Source organism: Rhinopithecus roxellana, chromosome 14 (assembly GCF_007565055.1).
Source record: "Rhinopithecus roxellana isolate Shanxi Qingling chromosome 14, ASM756505v1, whole genome shotgun sequence".
NCBI classification, from domain to species: domain Eukaryota; kingdom Metazoa; phylum Chordata; class Mammalia; order Primates; family Cercopithecidae; genus Rhinopithecus; species Rhinopithecus roxellana.
In genome coordinates, this window is record NC_044562.1 from 93489546 (window position 1) to 93513001 (window position 23456).

A 23456-nucleotide genomic window follows, 5' to 3' on the forward strand; every position below is an offset into this window, starting at 1 on the left:
TCTCCCAAAGTGCTAGGATTACAGCCATGGGCCACCGCGCTCGGCCTTCAAATTTCTTAATGGGTATTCATTTGGTATTCATTTGGAATGTAGAAGGGAAACAAAGGAACTACCATAATTCACTAAAAATGTCACAGACAAATAAATGATAGTTCACTTTGAAGTGCCAAGATATAAAATGAAATAATTTTAATATAACTTTGCTATGTATAGTTATTTTAAAGAATTATTTACTAATACTTAATCAGTATAAAGGAAATAAATTAGTATTTTTTTAAAAATCAGAACACACACACAAAATAGTTAGAATGTATGCCTACTTGGAGGACGGTCGTTCCCGGTTCCACCATGACAGACTGACCATCAACAAATACTTCAATCAAGTTGCTTGCTGCTGTGGCAGTTGTTCGAACTGACCATCAAAGATATTGAAGTGAAAAACAAATTAACAGTTTATTATAGCAGATGATAACGGATGAATTAACTCTAACTATAAACCTAAATTTTTCATTCCTTGTTATTCCTCTGTATTGCTCTGGATGCAAACTAACGGTTGTCTACTTTTGGTAGTAGTTTAAACTGAAACTTCTTTCTTCTTTTTTTTGGGGTTTTTTTTTTTTTTTTTTGAGAGGGAGTCTCGCTCTGTCACCCAGGCTGGAGGGCAGTGGCACGATCTTGGCTCACTGCAACCTCCACCTCCCTGGTTCAACTGATTCTCCTGCCTCAGCCTCCCAAGTAGCTGGAATTACAGGCACTCACCACAATGCCTGCTAATTTTTGTATTTTTAGTAGAGACAGGGTTTCACCATATTGGCCAGGCTGGTCTCAAACTCCTGACCTCAAGTAATCCTCCCACCTTGGCCTCCCAAAGTGCTGGGATTACAGGCATGAGCCACCACACCCAGCCTGTTGCTATTTTTATTTTTAAAAAGTATGGGTTTAGGTCTTTGACAAACTATTCCACAGACTTATAAATTTACAAAAATAAGGTCTAATATCCACAAATACAAATTTTAAAAAATACTCACCACATCCTTTAGGAGATTTAGAAAGGCCTACTAAGGCCTTTCTTACAGGTATCCTCAACATATTGCTAAAAATAAAACAAAGAATTATATTATTGGAGGGGAAAAAACAATCACCAACTGTTTGGTAATGTTTTATGGCTTTAAATTATTTCACATACATTATGTCATTGAATACTCATAGGTTCTGATATTTTCCCTCCAAGTCTGTAGATGAGAATTCTCAGTCTCAGAGACACTGACTTGTACAATGCCAAAGAACTAACCAGCAGCAGCTATTGTATACATTTGGACTTTCTAATTCTATGCAGAGAGCAGTTTTACCATTTAAAAAAATTATATAGAAAGGATCAAACTTAAAGCACTACCACACAGTAAAATAAACTGCAAGACTAACAGCGAGCTTATCATTAATGGTTATGTAAAATAAAGTCACCTTTTCTGCTTTCATTTCCTACCAATACCCATTCTATCATTTCATGTTCTAAGCATAGCTGTCTACTAAATGCTTATGAGATATTCTGAGATAGCTCACCAGCCCAAAAGCCTTTGAGGTGTCCTGACTGCTATTTTCTGGTACACTTATCTTACAGATTTCCAATTATGTGTTTATAAGCCCAATCTACCCTCACTGCATTAATTCCTTGAATTTTTCTATCTTCAGTACCTATCCACCAGGCTGGCACAGAGTAAGCTCTTAAACAATGGCTCTCAAGTGAGGACAGTTTTGCTCCCCAGGGAATATTTAGCAATGTCTGAACACACTGTTGTGACAAACAAGGGGAAGTTACTGACATCTAGTGGGCAGAGGACAGGGTGCTGACTATTCTACAATGTACAGGACAGTCCCCCACAATAAAGATAATTATCCAAAGTGTCAACAGTGCTGAAGTTGAGACACTGCTCTAAAAGGCTTGCTGAACTATTGAAATAAATGGGGGTGGATTATATAAACACCAAGACTTAAAGACACGCAAAACAGAAAAGTTACCAAAACTTATTTTTGTTTGTTTGTTTGTTTGTTTTTAAGATGGAGTCTCACCCTGTTGCCCAGACTGGAGTGCATTGGTACAATCTTGGCTCACTGCAACCTCCACCGCCCGGGTTAAAGCAATTCTCCTGCCTCAGCCTCCAGAGTAGCTGAAACTACAGGCATGCACGACCACACCAGGCTAATTTTTGTATTTTTATTATTTATTTATTTATTTTATTTACTTATTTATTGAGATGGAGTTCTGCTCTGTCGCCCAGGCTGGAGTGCAGTGGTGCGATCTCGGCTCACTGCAAACTCTACCTTCCACGTTCAAGCAATTCTCCTGCCTTGGCCTCCTGAGTAGCTGGGACAGGTGTGTGCCACCATGCCAGGCTAATTTTTTGTATTTTTAGTAAACACGGGGTTTCACCGTGTTAACCATGATGGTCTTCATCTCCTGACCTCATGATCCGCCTGGTTCAGGCTCCCAAAGTGCTGGGATTACAGGCATGAGCCAACATGCCCAGCCTACTTATTCATTTCTGAGACGGCGTCTTGCTGTCACCTAGTCTCACTCTGTTACCCAGGAGTGCAGTGACGTGATCTTGGCTCACTGCAACCTCCGCCTCCCAGGTTCAAGCAATTCTCCTGTCTCAGCCTCCTGAGTAGCTGGGATTACATGCGCCTGCCACCACTCCCGGCTAATTTTTGTATTTTCAGTAGAGACGGGGTTTCGCCATGTTGGTCAGGCTGGTCTCGAACTCCTGACCTCAGGTCATCCACCTGCGTCGACCTCCCAAAGTGTTGGGATTACAGGCGTAAGCCACCGCGCCCGGCTTACAATCAGCTTTAAAGTACTCTTTCTTTGAGCTCTTTTTCTTTAGTAGCAGTACACACTGTGTATATATTTTTATTGTTCTACTTACTGAACTGTAGGTTAGTAATCAATTTTAGTACCTACCAGACTCTAAGCTCCTTGAGGACATTTGGACATTTCCCTTTTTTGAAGACCTAGCACAGTATCCTTATGAAAATAACCACCAAATAGTCTTATCACCAAGTTCTAGAACTAGAGTAGCATCTGTCCTACTAAAAACTACTGATGGCATAAATGTAAACCTAAACTTACTCCATTAGAGCACTGACAGATTTGAAATCAACAATCAGTATTTCATACAATTTTAAAACTTTAATACTTTCTTATCTCCAATACGATATAAAAATAGTACTCACTTTGGATAGGAAATCAACTAGAACTAGGCTGTTGACATCCAGCATCAAGGCATAGCCCAACGTAAGAAATACAGATTTGCAACACTTCGATATGTGCTTTTAACATTGATATACCAAGTAGCAACAGAAATAATTATATCTTTAGATGGAAAAATGTTAATGACTACTCATTTCTAAAAGTAGACTGGATACTTTTCCGTATAGGGACTATACTATTCCACATTCTCCAACATGGATTCATCCATCTACTTCCTGCCTTCCAAGGTACCACCCTATCCCAATCCACCATCACTCCTTGCCTGGAGTATATCAATAGCTTCTTAACAGGTCACCAGGCTTCCACACTATTCCCACACAGCCCCTTCCCTCTTGCCACTGGCAGTGACCTCGGACTGAAAAGTTCTTCCCTGGCCCCTCCATATCCTTCAAATCTTGGCTTCGAAGCCTTTTCTCAGTTTCATTGACCAGCCTATCTAACATTTCCTGACGATTCCCCAGAATATCACCCATTTTATTCTTTTTTTTTTTTTTTTTGAGACGGAGTCTCGCTCTGTCGCCCAGGCTGGAGTGCAGTGGCCGGATCTCAGCTCACTGCAAGCTCCGCCTCCCGGGTTTACGCCATTCTCCTGCCTCAGCCTCCGGAGTAGCTGGGACTACAGGCGCCCGCCACCTCGCCCGGCTAGATTTTTGTATTTTTTTAGTAGAGACGGGGTTTCACCGTGTTAGCCAGGATGGTCTCGATCTCCTGACCTCGTGATCCGCCCGTCTCGGCCTCCCAAAGTGCTGGGATTACAGGCTTGAGCCACCGCGCCCGGCCATTTTATTCTTCTTTACGGACTCATTTCTGGCTCGTAGTAAACGTTCAATAACTGTTAAGTGAACTGAATCTCTAATTTCTGGTCGTTAATTTGTAGAGACCACTTTCCCGGATTTAAAAAGTGCAGGTGCTCTGGCAGCCTTAAGTCGGTGAAAACAAGAATATTCCGCAAACCAAAAATAACCTGTTTATTCATCAAAAACAGTTATCGTTACACTTCTATACTGTCAATTCGTGCGTGAAGTTGTGTCTGATCCAAGACCTCACAGTACAAGCATAGATCCCGATAATCTGTAAACAATGTTTTGTTATTCGCAATGCAACCCTGAGATAACTTTTCAAAAAGTCATTTTTCTCAAGTTCCCGTTAGTGAAAGGAATTTAAAAATTCTGTCCAACGTGGTCAATGGACAAAACAAACAAGGACAGCAGAGGCGTGAGCCACTGCTAACACAATAGCGACCAATCATGTACTGGACCAGGCGTGTAAAAATCTGGGGGGAAAGTCTCAGTCTTAAGGCTTAAGTCATCGGACACTGATCCTCTCCCAGGGAATAAAACGGCCTCCTCTGAGAGGGGAATGTCCTGAATTTTCCCTGCAGAGGGAAGGTCGCCTGCAAGCCCGCATTGGGGCCAGCGTTCCCGAGGGCCCGCTGATCCTTATCTTCCTTTCTGCTCCATCAGACCAGAGACCGTGGTTAAAAGCCCCCACTTGCCGGCTCTCAGGGGCTTCCGAGGCGCCGGGGCGGGAGGCGGCTCCCAGTCAAGGACAAGAGAAGACTAAGTCGCGTGGGCCAAAGGAAACAGTCCCGTCAATAAACAAGCCTCTGACCCATGCACCTCACCCTTCCCATCCATACAAGACCTCACCTTCTCCCCGAAGCCGCGAAGGCTGTTCTGCTAAACTGTCTGGACCACAAGTACCCCCTTGGAGGCCGGGTCGCTAAGTCAATATGGCGGCCTCGGCTAACTCTGTCAGCCGGGCCTGGAGAACGGAAAGCCCGGAGGGACTAGAAGCCTTGCATTCGATAAGTTTGTCGTCAATTTCCGTCAGCCGACCAGAGGGCGGAGCTGAGGTCGGCCCAGCCCGGAGGCGGGAAGGACAACTTGGACCCGCAGTTCCGCCGGAAGTGGCCTGCAGCCTCGAGGCCGAGCGTCTTCGGTCATCTCCGGCGCTTCTAGGGGCGGTTCCCGTCATCTTCGGGAGCCGTGGAGGTACGAACTTAAGACATGCCCATTTTATTAATTTATTTCCAAACGCAGCGAAAGGTCCAGGGACAATTTGTGGGCCGTTTAATTCAGGGCCCCCAATTCGTACGTGGAGAAGTGGGAATGCTAACGTACTTTGACCTTTAACCTTCGGTCCGGTGCGGTGGAGGGAAACGCCTCCGTCTCTATATAAGGAATTTTCCGGCTTCTGTGGGCCCTTTTTCTTCTCTTCAGCGCGGGGCGCCCACAACTTGTGCGCTCTCTTTCTGCTGCTCCCCAGCTCTCGGATACAGCCGACACCATGGGTTTCGGAGACCTGAAAAGCCCCGCCGGCCTCCAGGTGCTCAACGATTACCTGGCGGACAAGAGCTACATCGAGGGGTGAGCGGACCGGCTGAGTCGGGGTGGTGGGGAGGTTTCTGGGACCGGGGCCGGGGCCACGTGGCGCAGCGTGTCGGCTGCCGCTGGAGGGAGGGAGACCGGGCCCCAGGGCCCTTGCGAGGGTGACGGGAAAGCGCCCCGTGGCCATCTCCCAAGGCCCTGGTGTGGTGCGAGCCCGGCTTCCGGGGAGCGGCTCACGAGCAAAGGAAGGTTAAAATGTGCTTTATTTACACTTAATTCAGCCAGGTGTTTCCGCGTCGCTGCCCAGTTAATACATGTTAGGTTGTAGATAGAGCAACGCTAGAGATTGCAGTATTTGAGGTCTACTAAGTGGCAGACATTTCTCAGGATAGCGCGGTGACCCAAACATATGGTTTGATTTTAAGGAGATAATAAGAAAAGAAAAGCATTAAAGCAACCCTACCGGGGTTAGTGCCCACTACTTAATGTGATGCATAGGCATTTATTATTTATTCGCTGGCGTTTGTTTTTCAAAGGTGTGTGTGAATGTCTCTGTGTCATTGGCAGGTATGTGCCATCACAAGCAGATGTGGCAGTATTTGAAGCCGTGTCCGGCCCACCGCCTGCTGACTTGTGTCATGCCCTACGTTGGTATAATCACATCAAGTCTTACGAAAAGGAAAAGGCCAGGTAAAATCACCTTTGTATCTAGCTGAAGAATAAGACTACTCTCGAAGCTTTATCAGGATGTTCACATGACAAAACTAGACCCAGGCTACTTTAGTTTTGTTGGGGTATTGTAAGCTAAATTTTTCTGTAACCTGAGAAGGCCAAGAGACTGAAGCCCTCCATTTTTTCACAGAACAGGTAGAACATGGACAGCAGCAATTCAACTTTTCCCCACACTGCTCTGCCAATGTGCCTCGACCTTGACCTGGGGGGCCCACCTCTGGGGTGAGAGGGTGGCTCATTCATTCAGTCCTTGGCCATTCTTCTGAAACTGCCAACAAGGGTGGAAGTTTGGGGAAGTGGACTCCAGTTCACTAAGAATGGAACTGAGCATACTTAATGAAATCTCAAACAGAAATGTTCATACTGAAAGAGTAAATCATAGTGAGTATTGAAAATAATGTCTCACATGGTACTAATGCTTGTCGGGTGAGGAGTTGAACATATGACAGTGTTTACCTGGGAGCATGTGAAAGGGTAAATTATTATTGCAAAAGGGATCTAGTGATAAGTAGTGATTAAAACAAGTTATTTTATATTGTCTGGAAAAGTATGTTATACTAGCTCAATAGTGGTTGAATTTAAATGTTTTTCAAGCCTGCCAGGAGTGAAGAAAGCTTTGGGCAAGTATGGTCCTGCTGATGTGGAAGACACTACAGGAAGTGGAGCTACAGATAGTAAAGATGATGATGATATTGATCTCTTTGGATCTGATGATGAGGAGGTATGCCATCTTCTATAAAGAATATATCGGCCAGACACAGTGGCTTACGCCTATAATCCCAGCACGTTGGGAGGCTGAGGCGGGTGGATCACGAGGTCAGGAGTTCAAGACCAGCCTGACCAAGATGGTGAAACCCTGTCTGTACTAAAAATTTAAAAAAATGTGGCGGGTGTCTGTAATCCCAGCTACTCAGGAGGCTAAGGCAGAGAATTGCTTGAACCTGGGAGGCAGAGGTTGCAGTAAGCCGAGATCATGCCACTGCACTCCAGCCTGGGTGACAGAGCAAGACTCCGTCTCAAAAAAAAAAAAAAAAAAAGAATACATCGATCAGCAATTTTATCAATGTGGTTAAGCCAAATTGCCTGGATTTGAATCCTGGCTTTAACTTATATGCCTTTTTCAAATTCTGACTGGTTGCATGATGAATAAAATCAAATCACCATCTTTCGGCTGAGTTCGTGATGGATTTGCTTTTTTCTGATTAAGCCAGTCTTTTTTGTGGTGACCCCACTAGCTTTAAGCAGAGGACAGCCGGCTTTCTGAAGTGGATTAATTTTTTTCTTTACAGGAAAGTGAAGAAGCAAAGAGGCTGAGAGAAGAACGTCTTGCACAATACGAATCAAAGAAAGCTAAAAGTAGGTCATTTGTTTTTAACTTCATTTCATGGTAATGTAAGTAATCCTTTTCAAAGCTTGACCTTTAAGTAATTTCCTCCACATTCCTTGAATAGGTCAATATTTTAAAACCTCCTGTAGAGGTTCTTCCACAGCTACTGGTCTGCAGCTGTTCTTATGGTAGCAGTTGTGGCATTCCTCTGTGGGAAAGAAACTGTTAACACAAACACCTCTTTCTTAGCAAAACAGAAAGTGGGCATGTGTGTGACAGACACAAGATGTATCTGTAGTTTTGTTTGGCTAAGGAGATAGTCAATCTCAAAACAAATTGAGGTGATTTGTTTGTGTCTTGGAATAGAGTAAAAAAATACAGTTCATTATTTGAATAATGCTGTTTATTTTTTTAGAACCTGCACTTGTTGCCAAGTCTTCCATCTTACTAGACGTGAAACCTTGGGATGATGAGACAGATATGGCAAAATTAGAGGAGTGTGTCAGAAGCATTCAAGCAGACGGCTTAGTCTGGGGCTCATGTGAGTTTAGGCTTTGCCTTTCTTTTTTGAAACTCACATCTGGAATTTGTATACACCTTCAACTTTCCTCTACAAGACTTTTCTAACTAAGATTTTTCTTAATACTCTTTTTAGCTAAACTAGTTCCAGTGGGATACGGAATTAAGAAACTTCAAATACAGTGTGTAGTTGAAGATGATAAAGTTGGAACAGATATGCTGGAGGAGCAGATCACTGCTTTTGAGGACTATGTACAGTCCATGGATGTGGCTGCTTTCAACAAGATCTAAAATCCATCCTGGATCATGGCATTTAAATAAAAGCTTGAAAGATTACCTTTGGCTCTTGAGTATGTTACATAGGAGGGTGGTGTATATATTCCTTTCATTTTGAGGGAAGGAATTAAATATGTGATTCCTAAATAATAAAAATTTGGGCCGGGCGCGGTGGCTCAAGCCTGTAATCCCAGCACTTTGGGAGGCCGAGACGGGCGGATCACGAAGTCAGGAGATCGAGACCATCCTGGCTAACATGGTGAAACCCCATCTCCACTAAAAATACAAAAAAAAAAAAAAACTAGCCGGGCGACCTGGCGGGCGCCTGTAGTCCCAGCTACTTGGGAGGCTGAGGCAGGAGAATGGCGGGAACCCGGGAGGCGGAGCTTGCAGTGAGCTGAGATCCGGCCACTGCACTCCAGCCTGGGCGGCAGAGCGAGACTCCGTCTCAAAAAAAAAAAAAAATAATAATAATAATAAAAATTTGGTTCAGCATTGTTAGAAAATTGTAGTGCAGGCCAGGTGTGGTGGTTCATGCCTGTAATCCCAGCAATTTGGGAGGCTGAAGTGGGTGGATCGATACCAGGAGGCTAATACCAGCCTGGGCAATGGGGAGAGATCCTGCCCCTACAAAAAATATAAAAATTAGCTGGGCTTGGTGGTGCACCCCTGTATTGCCAGCTATTTGGCAGATTGAGGAACTGCAGTGAGCCAAGGTTGTGCAACTGCACTGCAGCCTGGGTGGAGCAAGGTCCAAAGACCAAAAGAACCAAAAGGTTCTTTTGACAGCAAGGTCTGTCAAAAGAAAAAAAACTGTAGTGCAGCTTTACCCATTTGTGATGTCCTTAGCAATGACTGATGATGTGATTTGTTGTAACCTATCATCCTTGCATTGGGAACCTGAAGATGTGAGATGTGTGACACTACTAGAAAACACCTAACCCAGAGGAGGGAGGGCTTCCCAGAATTTGGCATGAATTATAACTACTTAATAGGTTACAAATTTAAAATGATGACTCATGTTGTAAATAAACCATCTTTTAAGTGTTGGGAATGTGATTTGGAGTATAGCACTGTGTCCTGAGAGGGGGATTATAAAGTTAACTGGTTCCCAGGCATCCCAGGAAAACTTGACTTTGCTGTGAAGATTCATAGGTGCTGGGTTGTAGAGGTGGAATATTTTATTTGGATTTGGAAATCTGATTGGTCCTCATGCAGCAGGTAAATACTGGGATGAGGGTAGTATGTTGAGTAAAGTGATAGTCAAGTATTGGAAACAGTTTCATCTTGACAGGGAATTTGAGGTCTGGCTAACATTTGATAGGTTTTTTGTTTGTTTTTTTAATAGTAGTTTTACAAAAGTAGTGCTTGGGAATTGCTGATTCCAAATGATCAAAAAAATTTTAGGTCAATTTTTTTTTTTTTTTTTTGTGGGGGGGACCAAAGTCTCGCTCTGTGGCCCGGGCTGGAGTGCAGTGGCACAATCTTGGCTTGCTGCAACCTCTGCCTCCCAGGTTCAAGCAATTCTCCTGCCTCAGCCCGCTGAGTAGCTGGAATTAGAGGCATATGCCACCACGCCTGGCTAATTTTTATATTTTTATTAGAGATGGGGGTTTCACCATTTTGGTCAGGCTGGTCTCGAACTCCTGACCTCAGGTGATCCACCCCTCACCCTCCCAAAGTGCTGGGATTACAGGCATAAGCCACCATATCCGGCCCCTAGGCCAATTTTTTAATAGAACTAGATGGTGCTATTTCCTCTCGGTCTGATTTTATGTTTTGACTGCCATGACTGTGGGAAACTGTATTATAAGGAAGATTTATTTAACAGATACATACATTGAATAATATCTCTAAGCAATATCTCCAACCAACAGCCTAAAATCATGGGAGATATTTTCAGGTTGTCGTTATCATGAGAGCCAGCAGAGGGCAGCACTACATTTTAGGGAAAACCAGAGAGCCTGGGAATTCTGAAAACAAAAAACAAAAAACAAACCCAAACCATGAATAAACTTAAGTGAATGGTAATACAAATTCACAATTATTGACATGGTGAAGGGGGTGAGTTCCAAATAGCTTGGCCAAAATGTTAAGTATCAGCAGATAATAATTTGTTTAAAGGTAGTCAAAAAATTTAGAATGGTCATTTCAAACCACAGATGTCTTCAGAATTTTACAGTGATGAATGATGAAGCATACCATTTTGAAATCTTGATTCCATACCCTTGAATAAAAAATATTTTGATGGTTATCTTTTAACTTCATATTTAAAAAACAGATGGCTGGAAGCGGTGGCTCACACTTGTATTCCCGGCACTTTGGGAGGCCGAGGCGGGTGGATCACGAGGTCAGGAGATCTAGACCATCCTGGCTAACACAGTGGAACACTGTCTCTACTAAAAATACAAAAAATTTGCCAGGTGTGGTGGCATGCACCTGTAGTCCCAGCTATTTGGGAGGCTGAGGCAGGAGAATCGCTTGAACCCGGGACACAGAGGTTGCAGTGAGCTGAGATTGCGCCACCGTACTCCAACCTGGGTGACAGACGCGAGACTCCATCTCAAAAGAAAAAAAAATAGGTAATATACCAACAGTTCAAAATTCAAGAGCGAATACTGTGAAGTCTCTCCTGTCCCCTAGGCCTCCAGTTCCACTCCATCAAAGCAGTATTACCAGGTTCTTAGGTCTTTCCAGAGCTACTATAAGCTTATGCATAGACTAATTGTAACATACCACGTAGACTTCTACACCTTTCATTTTCCTTATGAAAATGAACACCTTGGGGCCGGGCGCGGTGGCTCACATCTGTAATCCCAACATTTCCAGAGGCCAAGGTGGGCAAATCATGAGGTCAAGAGATCTAGACAATCCTGGCCAACATGGTGAAACCCTGTCTCTACTAAAAATACAAAAATTAGCTGGGCATGGTGGTCCACACCTATAGTCCCAGCCACTCGGGAGGCTGAGGCAGGAGAATCACCTGAACCTAGGAGGGGGAGGTTGCAGTGAACTGAGATCTCACCACTGCACTCTGTCTCAAAAAAAAAAAAAAAAAAAGGGCCAGGCTCGGTGGCTCATGCCTGTAATCCCAGAGGCGGGTGGATCACGAGGTCAGGAGTTCGAGACCAGCCTGGCCAACATGGTGAAACCCTGTCTGTACTAAAAATACCAAAAAAAAAAAAAAAAAAAAAAAAAAAAAAAAAACAGAAAAGAAAATGAACACCTTGGAGATTATGCCTTGGATAGCCCATTAATAGTACATCATTATTTAATAGATGCATAATTCATGTTCTCGTTTCATAATTCATTTTCTCATAGTTCATTTAGACAGTCTCCTGTTGATTGGATCCTTAGGTTGCTTTTAATGTTTTGTTATTATGGGCAGTGCTGCAGTACAAAACCCTGATAATCATTTTCTTGAGAGCCAATATACTGAATGAATTGTTTTGTTTTGTTTTGTTTTTTTGAGGTGGAGTCTCACTCTGTCACCTGGGCTGGAGTGCAGTGGCGCAATCTCAGTTCACTGCAACCTCTGCCTCCTGGGTTCAAGCGATTCTCCTGCCTCAGCCTCCCGAGTAGCTGGGATTACAGGCTCCTGGCAGTATGTCCAGCTAATTTTTTGTATTTTTAGTTTGATGGGGTTTCACCATGTTGGCCAGGCTGATCTCGAACTCCTGACCTCGTGATCCGCCCTCCTCGGCCTCCCAAAGTGCTGGGATTACAGGCGTGAGCTGCTGTGCCCAGTCCATGAACTTGTTTTAAACCAATAGCTCAGAAGGCACTGGTTTACAAAGAGACAGATTTTTTTTTTTTTTTCCTGTTTCTGGCTTTAGAATGGAAGGAAGCAAAGATAAAAAAGAGCCTACTTTTTTTTCTGCATTCCCCATAAATGATTATAATGACTATGAAAGTTTTTCTTTTCTTTTTTTTTTTTTGTTTTTTTGAAACAGGGTCTCCTCAATCTGTCATCCAGGCTGGAGTGCAGTGGCACGATCACGGCTCACTGCAGCCTTGAACTCCTAGGCTTAAGCAATTCTACCTCAGCCTCCTGAGTAGCTGGGACTACAGGTACGTGCCACCATACCCAGTTAATTTAAAAAGAAAATTTTTTAGAGATGGGGTCTTGCTATGTTGCCCAGGCTTTGAACTTCCGGACTCAAGTGATCCTTCCACCTTGGCCTTCCAAAGTACTGGGATTACAGGTGTGAGCCACCGTGTCCAGCCTGAAACAATATTTTGCATGTTCGGCATCCCTAGCAGAGGGCTGGGCACACTGTGGGAGCTCAAAACTGATTCCTTCCATATTGCTTTGTTAGATGAAACAAAAAAACACAAAAGAAGAGAAGAAAATTAGTATAGGCAGGCAATTCAAACACAAAATTGTTAAAAAATAAAAGTCATTTGGGGATTAAGCAAAAAGTTCAGAAGGTCAGAGAAGGCTAGAATTGATGAAAAGTTTTTTGGAAGAATCAGATATAAAGATTTGGGAAGGAATTAGACAAATTCATGAGATTTTGCCGTGTGTGTCTGGAATCTTAGATAGGATGCGGCCAGCCTGTAGACACATTTGAATTACAGACTGGCATGTTATATGAGGTTTCCAAACCAGAGAATATTAACATTAAAACAGCTTTGATCTGGGGGTGATGTGAATGAAAGCAAGGAGATCAAATGACTTAAAATTCTCACAGATGGAAATGTCTAAATTATGGCATATGTATTCAATGAAACATTTTATAAACTTTATTTATTTTTTTGAGATGGAGTCTCACTCGGTTGCCCAGGCTGGAGTGCCATGGAGTGATGTCAGCTCATTGCAACCTCCACCTCCCAGGTTCAAGTGATTCCCCTGCCTCAGTCTCCCAAGTAGCCGGGATTACATGCATGTCCCACAATGCCCAGCTAATTTTTGTATTTTTAGTAGAGATGGAGTTTCGCCATGTTGGCCAGGCTGGTCTTGAACTCCTCACCTCAAGTGATTCACTCACCTCGGCCTCCCAAAGTGCAGGGATTACAGGCGTGAGCTACCACGCCCAGCCTAAACTTTTTATTTTTTAAAAGTAAGTCTATAGCAACATTGAGAAATGCTTGATATTTCATGAAAAGATATGCTTATGGACAAAGGCATAAATACAAAAGAGTTACAATAGTGTTTGAGAATATATGTATAATTTTTTTCCAAACAAATGCAATTTGGCAGTGGCAATTGTTTGTAGAATAAAAACTGTGCCTCATAAACATTTTCTAATTTCAACCCTATTTTATAAGCCTGAGATAAACCAGGCAGACACTGTTATCACCATTTACAGATGAGGAAATGGAACTCTGAAAGATTATTTGTCCATGATTATTCAGTAAATATACTAAGTCACTAGTAAGTGACAGAGGAGGAACACAAACCAGGGTCTTCGTAGGCCAGCTGATGTGTTGGTAACAGAATACGGAAGGTTCTTCATCCCTGCTTTTAGACAGTTTAATCCTATTTCATCAGTGTAATCCTTGCTTCATATTCTCAATTAAGGTGAGGGATAAGAAAATATCACATAAGGGTAAACTTTACCTTGTGTAAATTGAGACTGATAGACATTCTCATTACATACACTGTATGAATCATAATGGTTGCATTCAGGAAATGTCTTTTTTTTTTTTCCTTTCGAGACAGAGTCTCGCTCTTATCACCTGGGCTGGAGTGCAGTGGTGTGCTCTTGGCTCACTGCAACCTCTGCCTCCCTTGTTCAAGCTATTCTTCTGCCTCAGCCTCCAGAGTAGCTGGGATTACAGGCGCCTGCCACCACACCCAGCTAATTTTTGTACTTTTAGTAGAGACGGGGTTTCGTCATGTTGGCCAGGCTGGTCTCGAACTCCTGACCTCAGGTGATCCACCTACCTCAGCCTCCCAAAGTGCTGGGATTACAGGCATGAGCCACCGCACCCGGCCCAGGAAATGTCCTTAACTGAGGGTCTGTTATCTGGAATATTATTAGCAGGCCTGAATAGCTTTCCGTAGAATAAAAATCAAAGCAAAATAGACTTCTCAATATGCATCCCAAAAGAACAGTACTGCCCATATGTAAGAGTACTGAAGAATTATTCAAACCTGACACTAGTTTGTAAATCTTATTTATTTATTTATTTATTTAGAGACAGAGCCTCACTCTGTGGCTGAGACTGGAGTGCAATGGTGCAATCTCGGCTCACTGCAACCTCTGCCTCACAGGCTCAAGCAATTTTTGTGCCTCAGCCTCCCAATTAGCTGGGATTACAGGCATGCGCCACCACACTTGGCTAATTTTTTGTGTTTTTTGTAGAGATGGGGTTTCGCCACGTAGGCCAGGCTGGCCAACTCCTGGCCTCAAGTTGATCCATCTGCCTCAGCCTCCAGAGTGCTGGGATCATAGGTGTGAGCCACCATGCCTGGCCTTTTTTTTTTTTTGAGACAGGATCTCACTCTGTTGCCCAGGCTGGAGTGTAGTGGCACGATCATGTCTCACTGAAGCTTTGACACCCTGGGCTCAAACAATCCTCCTACCTCAGCCTCCCAAGTAGCTGGGATTACAGGCGTGTGCCACCACACCTGGCTAATTTTTTTTATTTTTAGTAGAGACAAGGTCTCACTATGTTGCCTAGGCTGGTCTCGAACTCTTGGCCTCAAGCAATCCTCCCACCTTGGCCTCTCAAAGTGCTAGGATTATAGACATGATGAACCACTGTGCCAGGCAGAATCTTCTATCCTCGCTCTGTCCCTATAAAATGGGACTAGTCTCTTTTTTCTGAACATAGTCCATGGTTTCCAATCTCTGAACATTTGCTATTGCTGTGTCACCTACCTGAACTATCCTCCTTTCTCACCTGCACTTGTTAACATTGTTGGCACTCTTCAAGATGCCCTTCAGATACCTCTTTCAAGAAACCTTTCATTCCTCTCCTTCCCTACCCCTTGCAGCTTGCTAGCACATAGTACTTCTTTTGTAGCACTTATAATAACTCTTGTTTTAGAGTTATTTGTGTGGTTTCCTTATTCTTCTGGTGAGCTTGTTACAGTCATTCAAAAGGAGGAAGTGATCTAACATTTATTGAACAGTTACTGTGTCAGAAGGTGCCAGGCATTTCATTTAATAAGTATAATGCCAGCTATTACTCTGGAAGCTGAGGCAGAGAAAAAAGCCTCAAGGATTGCTTAAGCCCGGGAACTCAAGGCTGCAGTGAGCTATTATCACACCACTGCATTCCAGCCTGGGCAACAAAGCAACACCCTGTCTCAAACAAACAAGCAAACAAACAAACAAAACACCCGCCAGGAACGGTGGCTCGTGCCTGTAATCCCAGCACTTTGGTAAGCCAAGGCAGGTGGATCACTTGAGGTTAGGAGTTCAAGACCAGCCTGGTCAACATGGTGAAACCCCATCTCTACTAAAAATAGAAAAATTAGCTAGGCGTGGTGGCAGGCGCCTGTAATCCCAGCTACTTGGGAGGCTGAGGCAGGTGAATTGCTTGAACCCGGGAGGCAGAGGTTGCAGTGAGCAGAAATCGCGCCACTGCACTCCAGCCTGGGCATCAAGAGTGAAATTCCGTCTTCGAAAAAAAAAAACACAATAACAACAAACCCAGCTAGTATTATCTACCAAGTATTTCTAGAGCTAAAACACTGTTCTAAATGCTCTAACTGCATTAACTCATTTAATTTTCACAGTAACCCTATCCCCATTTTCCAGATGGGGGAAATGGAGGTCTAGAACTTGGAATTAATTTAGCCAAGGTCACAGGACTAGAATGTGTTTAAGTCATAACTCAAATCCAGATATCCTGCTCCTGTGGCCCTGGGACTCACCCTCTATTTCAAAGCACTTCCTTTCATTGAGAGGGAGGCAAGTCTGTCTCATCAGTTCTATGCCCCAGTAGAAAGTATGCCTCTTCTCCAGCCCCTCTGTCCTATAGTGAGTCATCCTGTTCTTGGTCATTAGATCTCTGGAGATCCCTTTCCCTCCCTCACCGATAACCTGATTCCAACCACCAGGGAAGAGGCTTGGAGTCCCCATGCCTATGCCCAAGCTTGGGGTTTTACGTTACTCTTTGGATCTTTCCTTAAACTGAGAATTTGAAAAATTAACTCCTGTTTCTGTTGAGAAGTGCCTACACTATTTGCTACTTTCCACTGGTGGATTCACGTTACATCCCAACTATTAGCTATTTTAAAAACCACCAAAACTAGGTTCTTAAACTGGGGTCTAGGGACTCCCTGAAGTTTATTTAAAAGCATTTTTCTGGGGAAACAAACTATAACTTTCTTTTTTTTTTTTTTTTTTTTTTTTTTTTTTTTTTTTTTTTTTTTTGAGGCGGAGTCTCGCTCTGTAGCCCGGACTGGAGTGCAGTGGCCAGATCTCAGCTCACTGCAAGCTCCGCCTCCCGGGTTCACGCCATTCTCCTGCCTCAGCCTCCCTAGTAGCTGGGACTACAGGCGCCCGCCACCTCGCCCGGCTAGTTTTTGTATTTTTAGTAGAGACGGGGTTTCACCGTGTTAGCCAGGATGGTCTTGATCTCCTGACCTCGTGATCCGCCCGTCTCGGCCTCCCAAAGTGCTGGGATTACAGGTTTGAGCCACCGCGCCCGGCCCTCAAACTATAACTTTCATTAGATTCTCAAATGGATTCAGAATTCCTCTGAGACTTTTGTAGACCTTCAGACATTTTTCTTTTTGGAAGCTCCACTGCTCAGATCAAACACTGAAACATTTTTATATAATTATGAAGCACTTCATTTGATTAATTGACATAAGGGTATATTTTATAAATGTGATTAAGGATTTATTAGTTTTGACTTTCAAGTTTTCTTTTTGTATTCTAGAGCCTATATATATACATATATATAGTTTGGGTTGTTTTTTTTTTTTTAATTTTTTAGAGACAGGGTCTTGCTCTATCACCCAGACTGGAGTGCAGTGGTAAAATCATAGCTCACAGCAGACTCAAACTCCTGGGCTTAAGGTATCTTTCTGCCTCAGCCTCCCAAGTAGCTGGAACTGCAGACACATGCCAATGCCAATACATTTTTTAAGGTCTCAAATATTTTCTTTTTTTTTTTTTTGGAGGCAGAGTCTCACTGTGTCGCCCAGGCTGTAGTGTAGTGGTACCATCTCAGCTCATTGCAACCTCCGCCTCGCCGGGTCAAGCGATTCTCGTGTCTCAGCCTCCCGAGGTTAGCTGGGACTACAGGTGCACACCACCATGTCAGGCTAATTTTTTGTATTTTTAGTAGAGATGGGGTTTCACCATGTTGGCCAGGCTAGTCTCAAACTCCTGACCTCAGGTGATCTGCCCATCTAGGCCTCCCAAAGTGCTGTTACTACACGCATGAGCCACCCGCCCAGCCCAAACATTTTCTTAGGTCCTTAGAAAGCTCGCAGGCCCATAGTGTGTGCTGTGCCCATAGTGTCTAATGGGAAAAGTGCCTCTGACGAAGGTTGGGAAGCATGTCCCTGGAGTGTTACCTTCAGAAGATCCCGTGCTGCATAATTCCCTTCTGATTCTGGTTGCTTAGTTCCCTTCCTCCTCCTCAGTCTTCCTCTTTCACCTACAGCCTTGAGAGTCTCTCCTTTTACCCAGACTAAGGATGAGTTGACAGAATTCTAAACTTTTTTGGATCTTCTTTTCTCCTGATCCTGGGAACCCCAGAATGGAATATTTCAAACCCTGGTGGTGGAGGGGGCAGGGTTAAAGCCTGCACAAAGGGCTGGAAGCTCAAAATGGACTTTTTTTTTTTGAGACGGAGTCTCGCTCTGTCGCCCAGGCTGGAGTGCAGTGGTGCGATCTCAGCTCACTGCAACCTCTGCCTCCTGGGTTCAAGCGATTCTCCCGCCTCAGCCTCCAGAGTATCCAGGATTACAGGCACGTGCCACCACGACTGGCTGATTTTTTGTATTTTTTTTTTTTTTTTTTTTTTTGAGACGGAGTCTCGCTCTGTCGCCGGGGCTGGAGTGCAGTGGCTGGATCTCAGCTCACTGCAAGCTCCGCCTCCCGGGTTTACGCCATTCTCCTGCTTCAGCCTCAGGAGTAGCTGGGACTACAGGCACCTGCCACCTCGCCCGGCTAGTTTTTTGTATTTTTTTAGTAGAGACGAGGTTTCACAGTGTTAGCCAGGATGGTCTTGATCTCCTGACCTCGTGATCCGCCCGTCTCGGCCTCCCAAAGTGCTGGGATTACAGGCTTGAGCCACCGTGCCCGGCCTATATTTTTATTAGAGATGGAGTTTCACCATGTTAGCCAGGATGGTCTTGATCTTCTGACCTCGTGATCCACCCACTTCGGCCTCCCAAAGTGCTAGGATTACAGGCATGAGCCATTGCGCCCAGCCTCAAGTCACATCTTATGTGAATGGTGGCAGGCAAAAAGAGTTTCTCTTGTGCAGAGAAACTCCCACTTTTAAAACCATCAGATCTCGTGAGACCCATTCACTATCACAAGAACAGTACAAGAAAGACCCACCCCCGTGATTCAGTCATCTCCCACCAGGTCCCTTCCACAACACATGGAAATTATGGGAGGTACAAGATGAGATTTGGATGGGGTCACAGAGCCAAACTATATCATTCCACTCCTGGCCCCTCCCAAATCTCATATATTCACATTTCGAAACCAATCATGCCTTCCCAACAGTATCCCAAAGTCTCAACTCATTTCAGCATTAACTCAAAAGTTTAGAGTCCAAAGTCTTATCTGAGACAAGGCAAGTCCCTTCTGCCTATGAGCCTACAAAATCAAAAGCAAGTTAGTCACCTCCTAGATACAATGGGGATACAGGCATTAGGTAAATATAGCTGCTCCAAATGGGAGAAATTGGCCAAAACAATTTGGGGCTACATGCCTCATGCAAGTCCAAAATCTACAGGGCAGTCAAATCTTGAAGCTCCAAAATGATCTCCTTTGACTCCATGTCTCACATCCAGGTCATGCTGATGCAAGAGGCAGTAAGTTCCCATAGCCTTGGGCAGCTCCACCCCTGTGGCTTTGCAGGGTACATCCTCCCTCCCAGCTGCCTTCATAAGCTGGCATTGAGTGTCTGCAGCTTTTCCAGGTGCATGGTGCAAGCTGTCAGTGATCTACCATTCTGGGGTCTAGAGGACAGTGGCCCTCTTCTCACAGCTCCACTAGGCGGTGCCCCAACAGGGACTCTGTGTGGGGGCTCCCACACCACATTTCCCTTCTGCACTGCCCTAACAGAGGTTCTGCATGAGGACCCTGCCCCTGCCGCTACAGGAAACTTCTGCCTGGGCATCCAGGCATTTCCATACATTTTCTGAAATCTAGGCGGAGGTTCTCAAACCTCAATTATTGATGTCTGTCCACTTACAGGCTCAACACTACATGGAAGTTGCCAAGGTTTGAGGCTTGAACCCTCTGAAGCCATGGCCCAAGCTCTACGCTGGACCCTTTCAACCATGGCTGGAGTGACTGGGATGCAATGCACCAAATCCCTAGGTTGCACACACTATGGGGACCCAGGGCCTGGACTATGAAACCACTTTTTCCTCCTATGCCTCCAGGCCTATGATGGGAGGTGCTGCTTCAAAGGTTTTTCTGACATGTCCTAGAGACATTTTCCCCATTGTCTTGGTGATTAATATTTGGTTCCTCATTACTTATGTAAAGCTCTGCAGCCAGCTTGGATTTCTCCTCAGAAAATGAGATTTCCTTTTCTATCGCATTGTCAGGCTGCAAATTTTCCAAACTTTTATGTTCTGCATCCCTTGTAAAACTGAATGCCTTTATAGCACCCAAGTCACCCCTTGAATGCTTTGCTGCTTAGAAATTTCTTCTGTATCATGCCACTGTAATCCAGCCTGGGTGACAGAGTGAGACTCTGTCTCAAAAAAAAAAAAAAAAAAAAAGAAATTTCTTCTGCCATGATATGGTTTGGCTGTGTCCCCACCCAAATCTCATCTTGAATTTCCATGTGTTGTGGGAGGGACCTGGCAGGAGGTAATTGAATCATGGGGGCAGGTCTTTCTCATACTGTTCTCATGATACGCAGTCATGGATATGTTTTACTCATGATTTAGGGCATCTGGTGGAATAAATTTCTAAGCAGCAAAGCATTCAAGAGGTGACTTGGGTGCTGTTAAAGGCATTCAGTTTTGTAAGGGAAGTAGAGCATACAAGTTTGGAAAATTTGCAGCCTGACAATGTAATAGAAAAGAAAACCCCATTTTCTGAGGAGGAATTCAAGCCAGCTGCAGATATTTGCATAAGTAACAGGGAGCCGAATGTTAATCACCAAGACAACAGACAAAGGGAAAATGTCTTCAGGGCACATCAGAGGTCTTCATGGCAGCCCCTCCCATCACAAGCCTGGAGGCCTAGGAAGAAAAAGTGGTTTCGTGGGATGGGCCCAGGGTCCCCGTGCTGTGTGCAGCCTAGGGACTTGGTGCCTTGTGTCCCAGCTGCTCCAGCCATGGCTGAAAGAGGCCAATGTAGAGCTTGGGCCATGGCTTCAGAGGGTTTAAGCCTCAAGCCTTGGCAGCTTCCACATGGTGTTGAGCCTTCAAGTACACAGACATCAAGAATTGAAGTTTGGGAACCTCTGCCTAGATTTCAGATGTATGGAAACACCTGGATAACCAGGCAGAGGGGCAGGGTTCTCATGGAGAACCTCTGCCAGGGTAGTGCAGAAGGGAAATGTGGAGTGGGAGCCCCCACACAGAGTTTCTACTGAGGCCGCCTAGTGGAGCTGTGAGAAGAGGGCCATTGTCCTCCAGACCCCAGAATGGTAGGTCCACTGACAGCTTACACCCTCCGCCTGGAAAAGCTTCAGGCACTCAATGTCAGCCTATGAAGGCAGCCAGGAGGGAAGCTGTACCCTGCAAAGCCACAGAGGTGGAGCTGCCCAAGACTATGGTAACCTACTACCTCTTGCATCAGCATGACCTGGATGTGAGACATGGAGTCAAAGGAGATCATTTTGGAACATTGCCACTATGCCCTGCTAATTTTGTATTTGTAGTAGAGATGGGGTTTCTCCATGTTGGTCAGGCTGGTTTCGAACTCCTGATCTCAGGTGATCCACCCACCTCAGCCTCCCAAAGTGCTGGGATTACAGGTGTGAGCCACTGTGCCCGACCTGGACTGTGGACTTTTGAGTTAATGCTCAAATGAGATTTTGGAGGACTGTTGGGAAGGCATGATTGGGTTTGAAATGTGAGGACATGAGATTTGGGAGGGGCCAGGGGTGGAATGATATGGTTTGGCTGTGTCCCCACCCAAATCTCATCTTGAATTTTCATGTGTTGTGGGAGGGACCCAATAGGAGGTAATGGAATCATGGGGCAGGTCTTTCCTGTGCTATTCTCACGATCGCAAGGAAGTCTCACAAGACCTGACGGTTTTAAAAAGGAGTTTCCCTGTGCAAGCTCTCTTCTCTCATCTGCCCCATGTGAGACGTGCCTTTCGCCTTCCACCATGATTGTGAGGCCTCCCCAGTCAAGTGGAACTAAAAGTCCATTAAATCTCTTTCTTTTGTAAATTGCCCAGTCATGGGTATGTGTTTATCAGCAGCCTGAAAACGGACTTTTACAAGTCAGATACCCTAAATCATCTCTCTCAGGTTCAAAGTTTCACAAATCTCTAGGGCAGGGGCAAAATGCCACCAGTTTCTTTGCTAAAACATAACAATAGTCATCTTTGCTACAGTTCCCAACAAGTTCCTCATCTCCAGCTGAGACCACCTCAGCCTGGACCTTATTGTTCATATCACTATCAGCATTTTTGTCAAAGCCATTCAACAAGTGTCTACGAAGTTCCAAGCTTTCCCACATCCTCCTATCTTCTTCTGAGCCCTCCAAACTCTTCCAACCCCTGCCTGTTACCCAGTTCCAATGTCGCTTCCACATTTTCAGGTACCTTTTCAGCAGTGACCCACTCTACTGGTGCCAATTTACTGTATTTGTCTGTTTTTGCGCTGCTGATAAAGACATACCTGAGACTGGGCAATTTACAAAAGAAAGAGATTGAATTGGACTCACATTTCCACATAGCTGGGGAGGCCTCACAATCATGGTGGAAGTTAAGGAGGAGCAAGCCACATCCTCTGTGGACGCTGGCAGGCAAAAAGACTGCTCCCTTCATAATTTTCAAAAGAAAATTGAGAAATTGTAGAAACTGAAAAATGTTTTTACACTTGTAGCGAATAGCAGAGTCAGACAAGACAAAGACTCTAGCAGCGACTGGAATAAGAGGTGGATCTTTGGGAAACCTCAAAGACAAGGATATAGATTTCCAGTTTCTTCACCTCCACAGTTGGATGCAATCTCTTTCCTCTGAACAATCTGCACTTCTCCTTGGCTCTCTTATGGCACTTAATATTTTCTACCTTATTTTAGGATTTTTAATGCAGGTTTAATCTCACTTTCTAAACCCATTCCACGCGGTACAGGTCTATGCAGACCAACCATCAAAGTCTGAGGAAGCTGAGAGGCTAAAGAGGCTGACATATCCAGTTTCTCAGAAAGAAACATCTGATAGAGACTTATGAACAGAAGCCGTATCTGTGTCTTGGATGGTGGTGAGACAAGATGGTGGATCCCTGCACCATTACCCCCAAGACCCAGGGCTTATATACTTTAGGGAAAAAGTAATTTGGAAGGGATGTATAGTCTAAAATTCAACAGATTTGCACCATGAAGAGGTCACTGACCTAAAGGTATGCTTTATTGATCTTACAGTGGTGTCTACATAAATATAGGAATAGAAGGTGGAAATATATCAATATGTCCATGATTTTTGTGAAATCATTCTGAAATTAGACTAATCTGTTTACCATCTTAATGTCAGTGTTTTCATATACACACTTAGTTTATACACGTTTACATACCCATTTCCTTTTTTTTAAATTTCAACTTTTATTTTAGTTAGGGGGGTACATGTGCAGATTCGTTACATGGGAATATTGTGTGATGCTGAGGTTTGAAGTATGAATCCTGTCACCCTGGTAGTGAGCACAGTACGCAACAGGT

General features: G+C 44.3%; 2 protein-coding genes and 2 non-coding genes across 5 annotated transcripts in view; 3 read left to right on the forward strand and 1 right to left on the reverse strand.

Annotated features, from left to right (window-relative positions):
* Positions 1 to 5080, reverse strand: part of NDUFS1 (NADH:ubiquinone oxidoreductase core subunit S1) — a 31966-nt gene extending 26886 nt beyond the window's left edge. The window contains exons 1-3 of one of the 2 annotated variants that reach the window (XM_010352646.2): positions 4918 to 5080; positions 1029 to 1093; positions 321 to 412 (exon numbers count right to left, since the gene is read on the reverse strand). In XM_010352646.2, the coding sequence (XP_010350948.1) occupies positions 321 to 412; positions 1029 to 1089 (153 nt within the window). In that variant the 5' untranslated portion in view covers positions 1090 to 1093; positions 4918 to 5080. Of the gene's footprint in view, positions 1 to 320; positions 413 to 1028; positions 1094 to 4917 lie in introns of those variants that run through there. The other variant, XM_030916184.1, reaches the window with a different exon arrangement.
* Positions 5062 to 8512, forward strand: EEF1B2 (eukaryotic translation elongation factor 1 beta 2). The gene is made up of 6 exons (XM_010352647.2): positions 5062 to 5637; positions 6166 to 6288; positions 6925 to 7051; positions 7620 to 7686; positions 8073 to 8198; positions 8313 to 8512. The coding sequence occupies exons 1-6, from the start codon at positions 5558 to 5560 to the stop codon at positions 8465 to 8467; spliced, it is 678 nt and encodes a 225-aa protein (XP_010350949.1). The 5' UTR covers positions 5062 to 5557; the 3' UTR covers positions 8468 to 8512.
* Positions 7462 to 7540, forward strand: LOC115893362. Its single transcript, XR_004053374.1, has one exon. It is a non-coding gene; the product is annotated as a small nucleolar RNA SNORD51 (small nucleolar RNA).
* On the forward strand, positions 7813 to 7942 carry LOC115893365. The gene has a single exon (XR_004053377.1). It is a non-coding gene; the product is annotated as a small nucleolar RNA SNORA41 (small nucleolar RNA).
* Positions 8513 to 23456: the final 14944 nt, after the last annotated feature.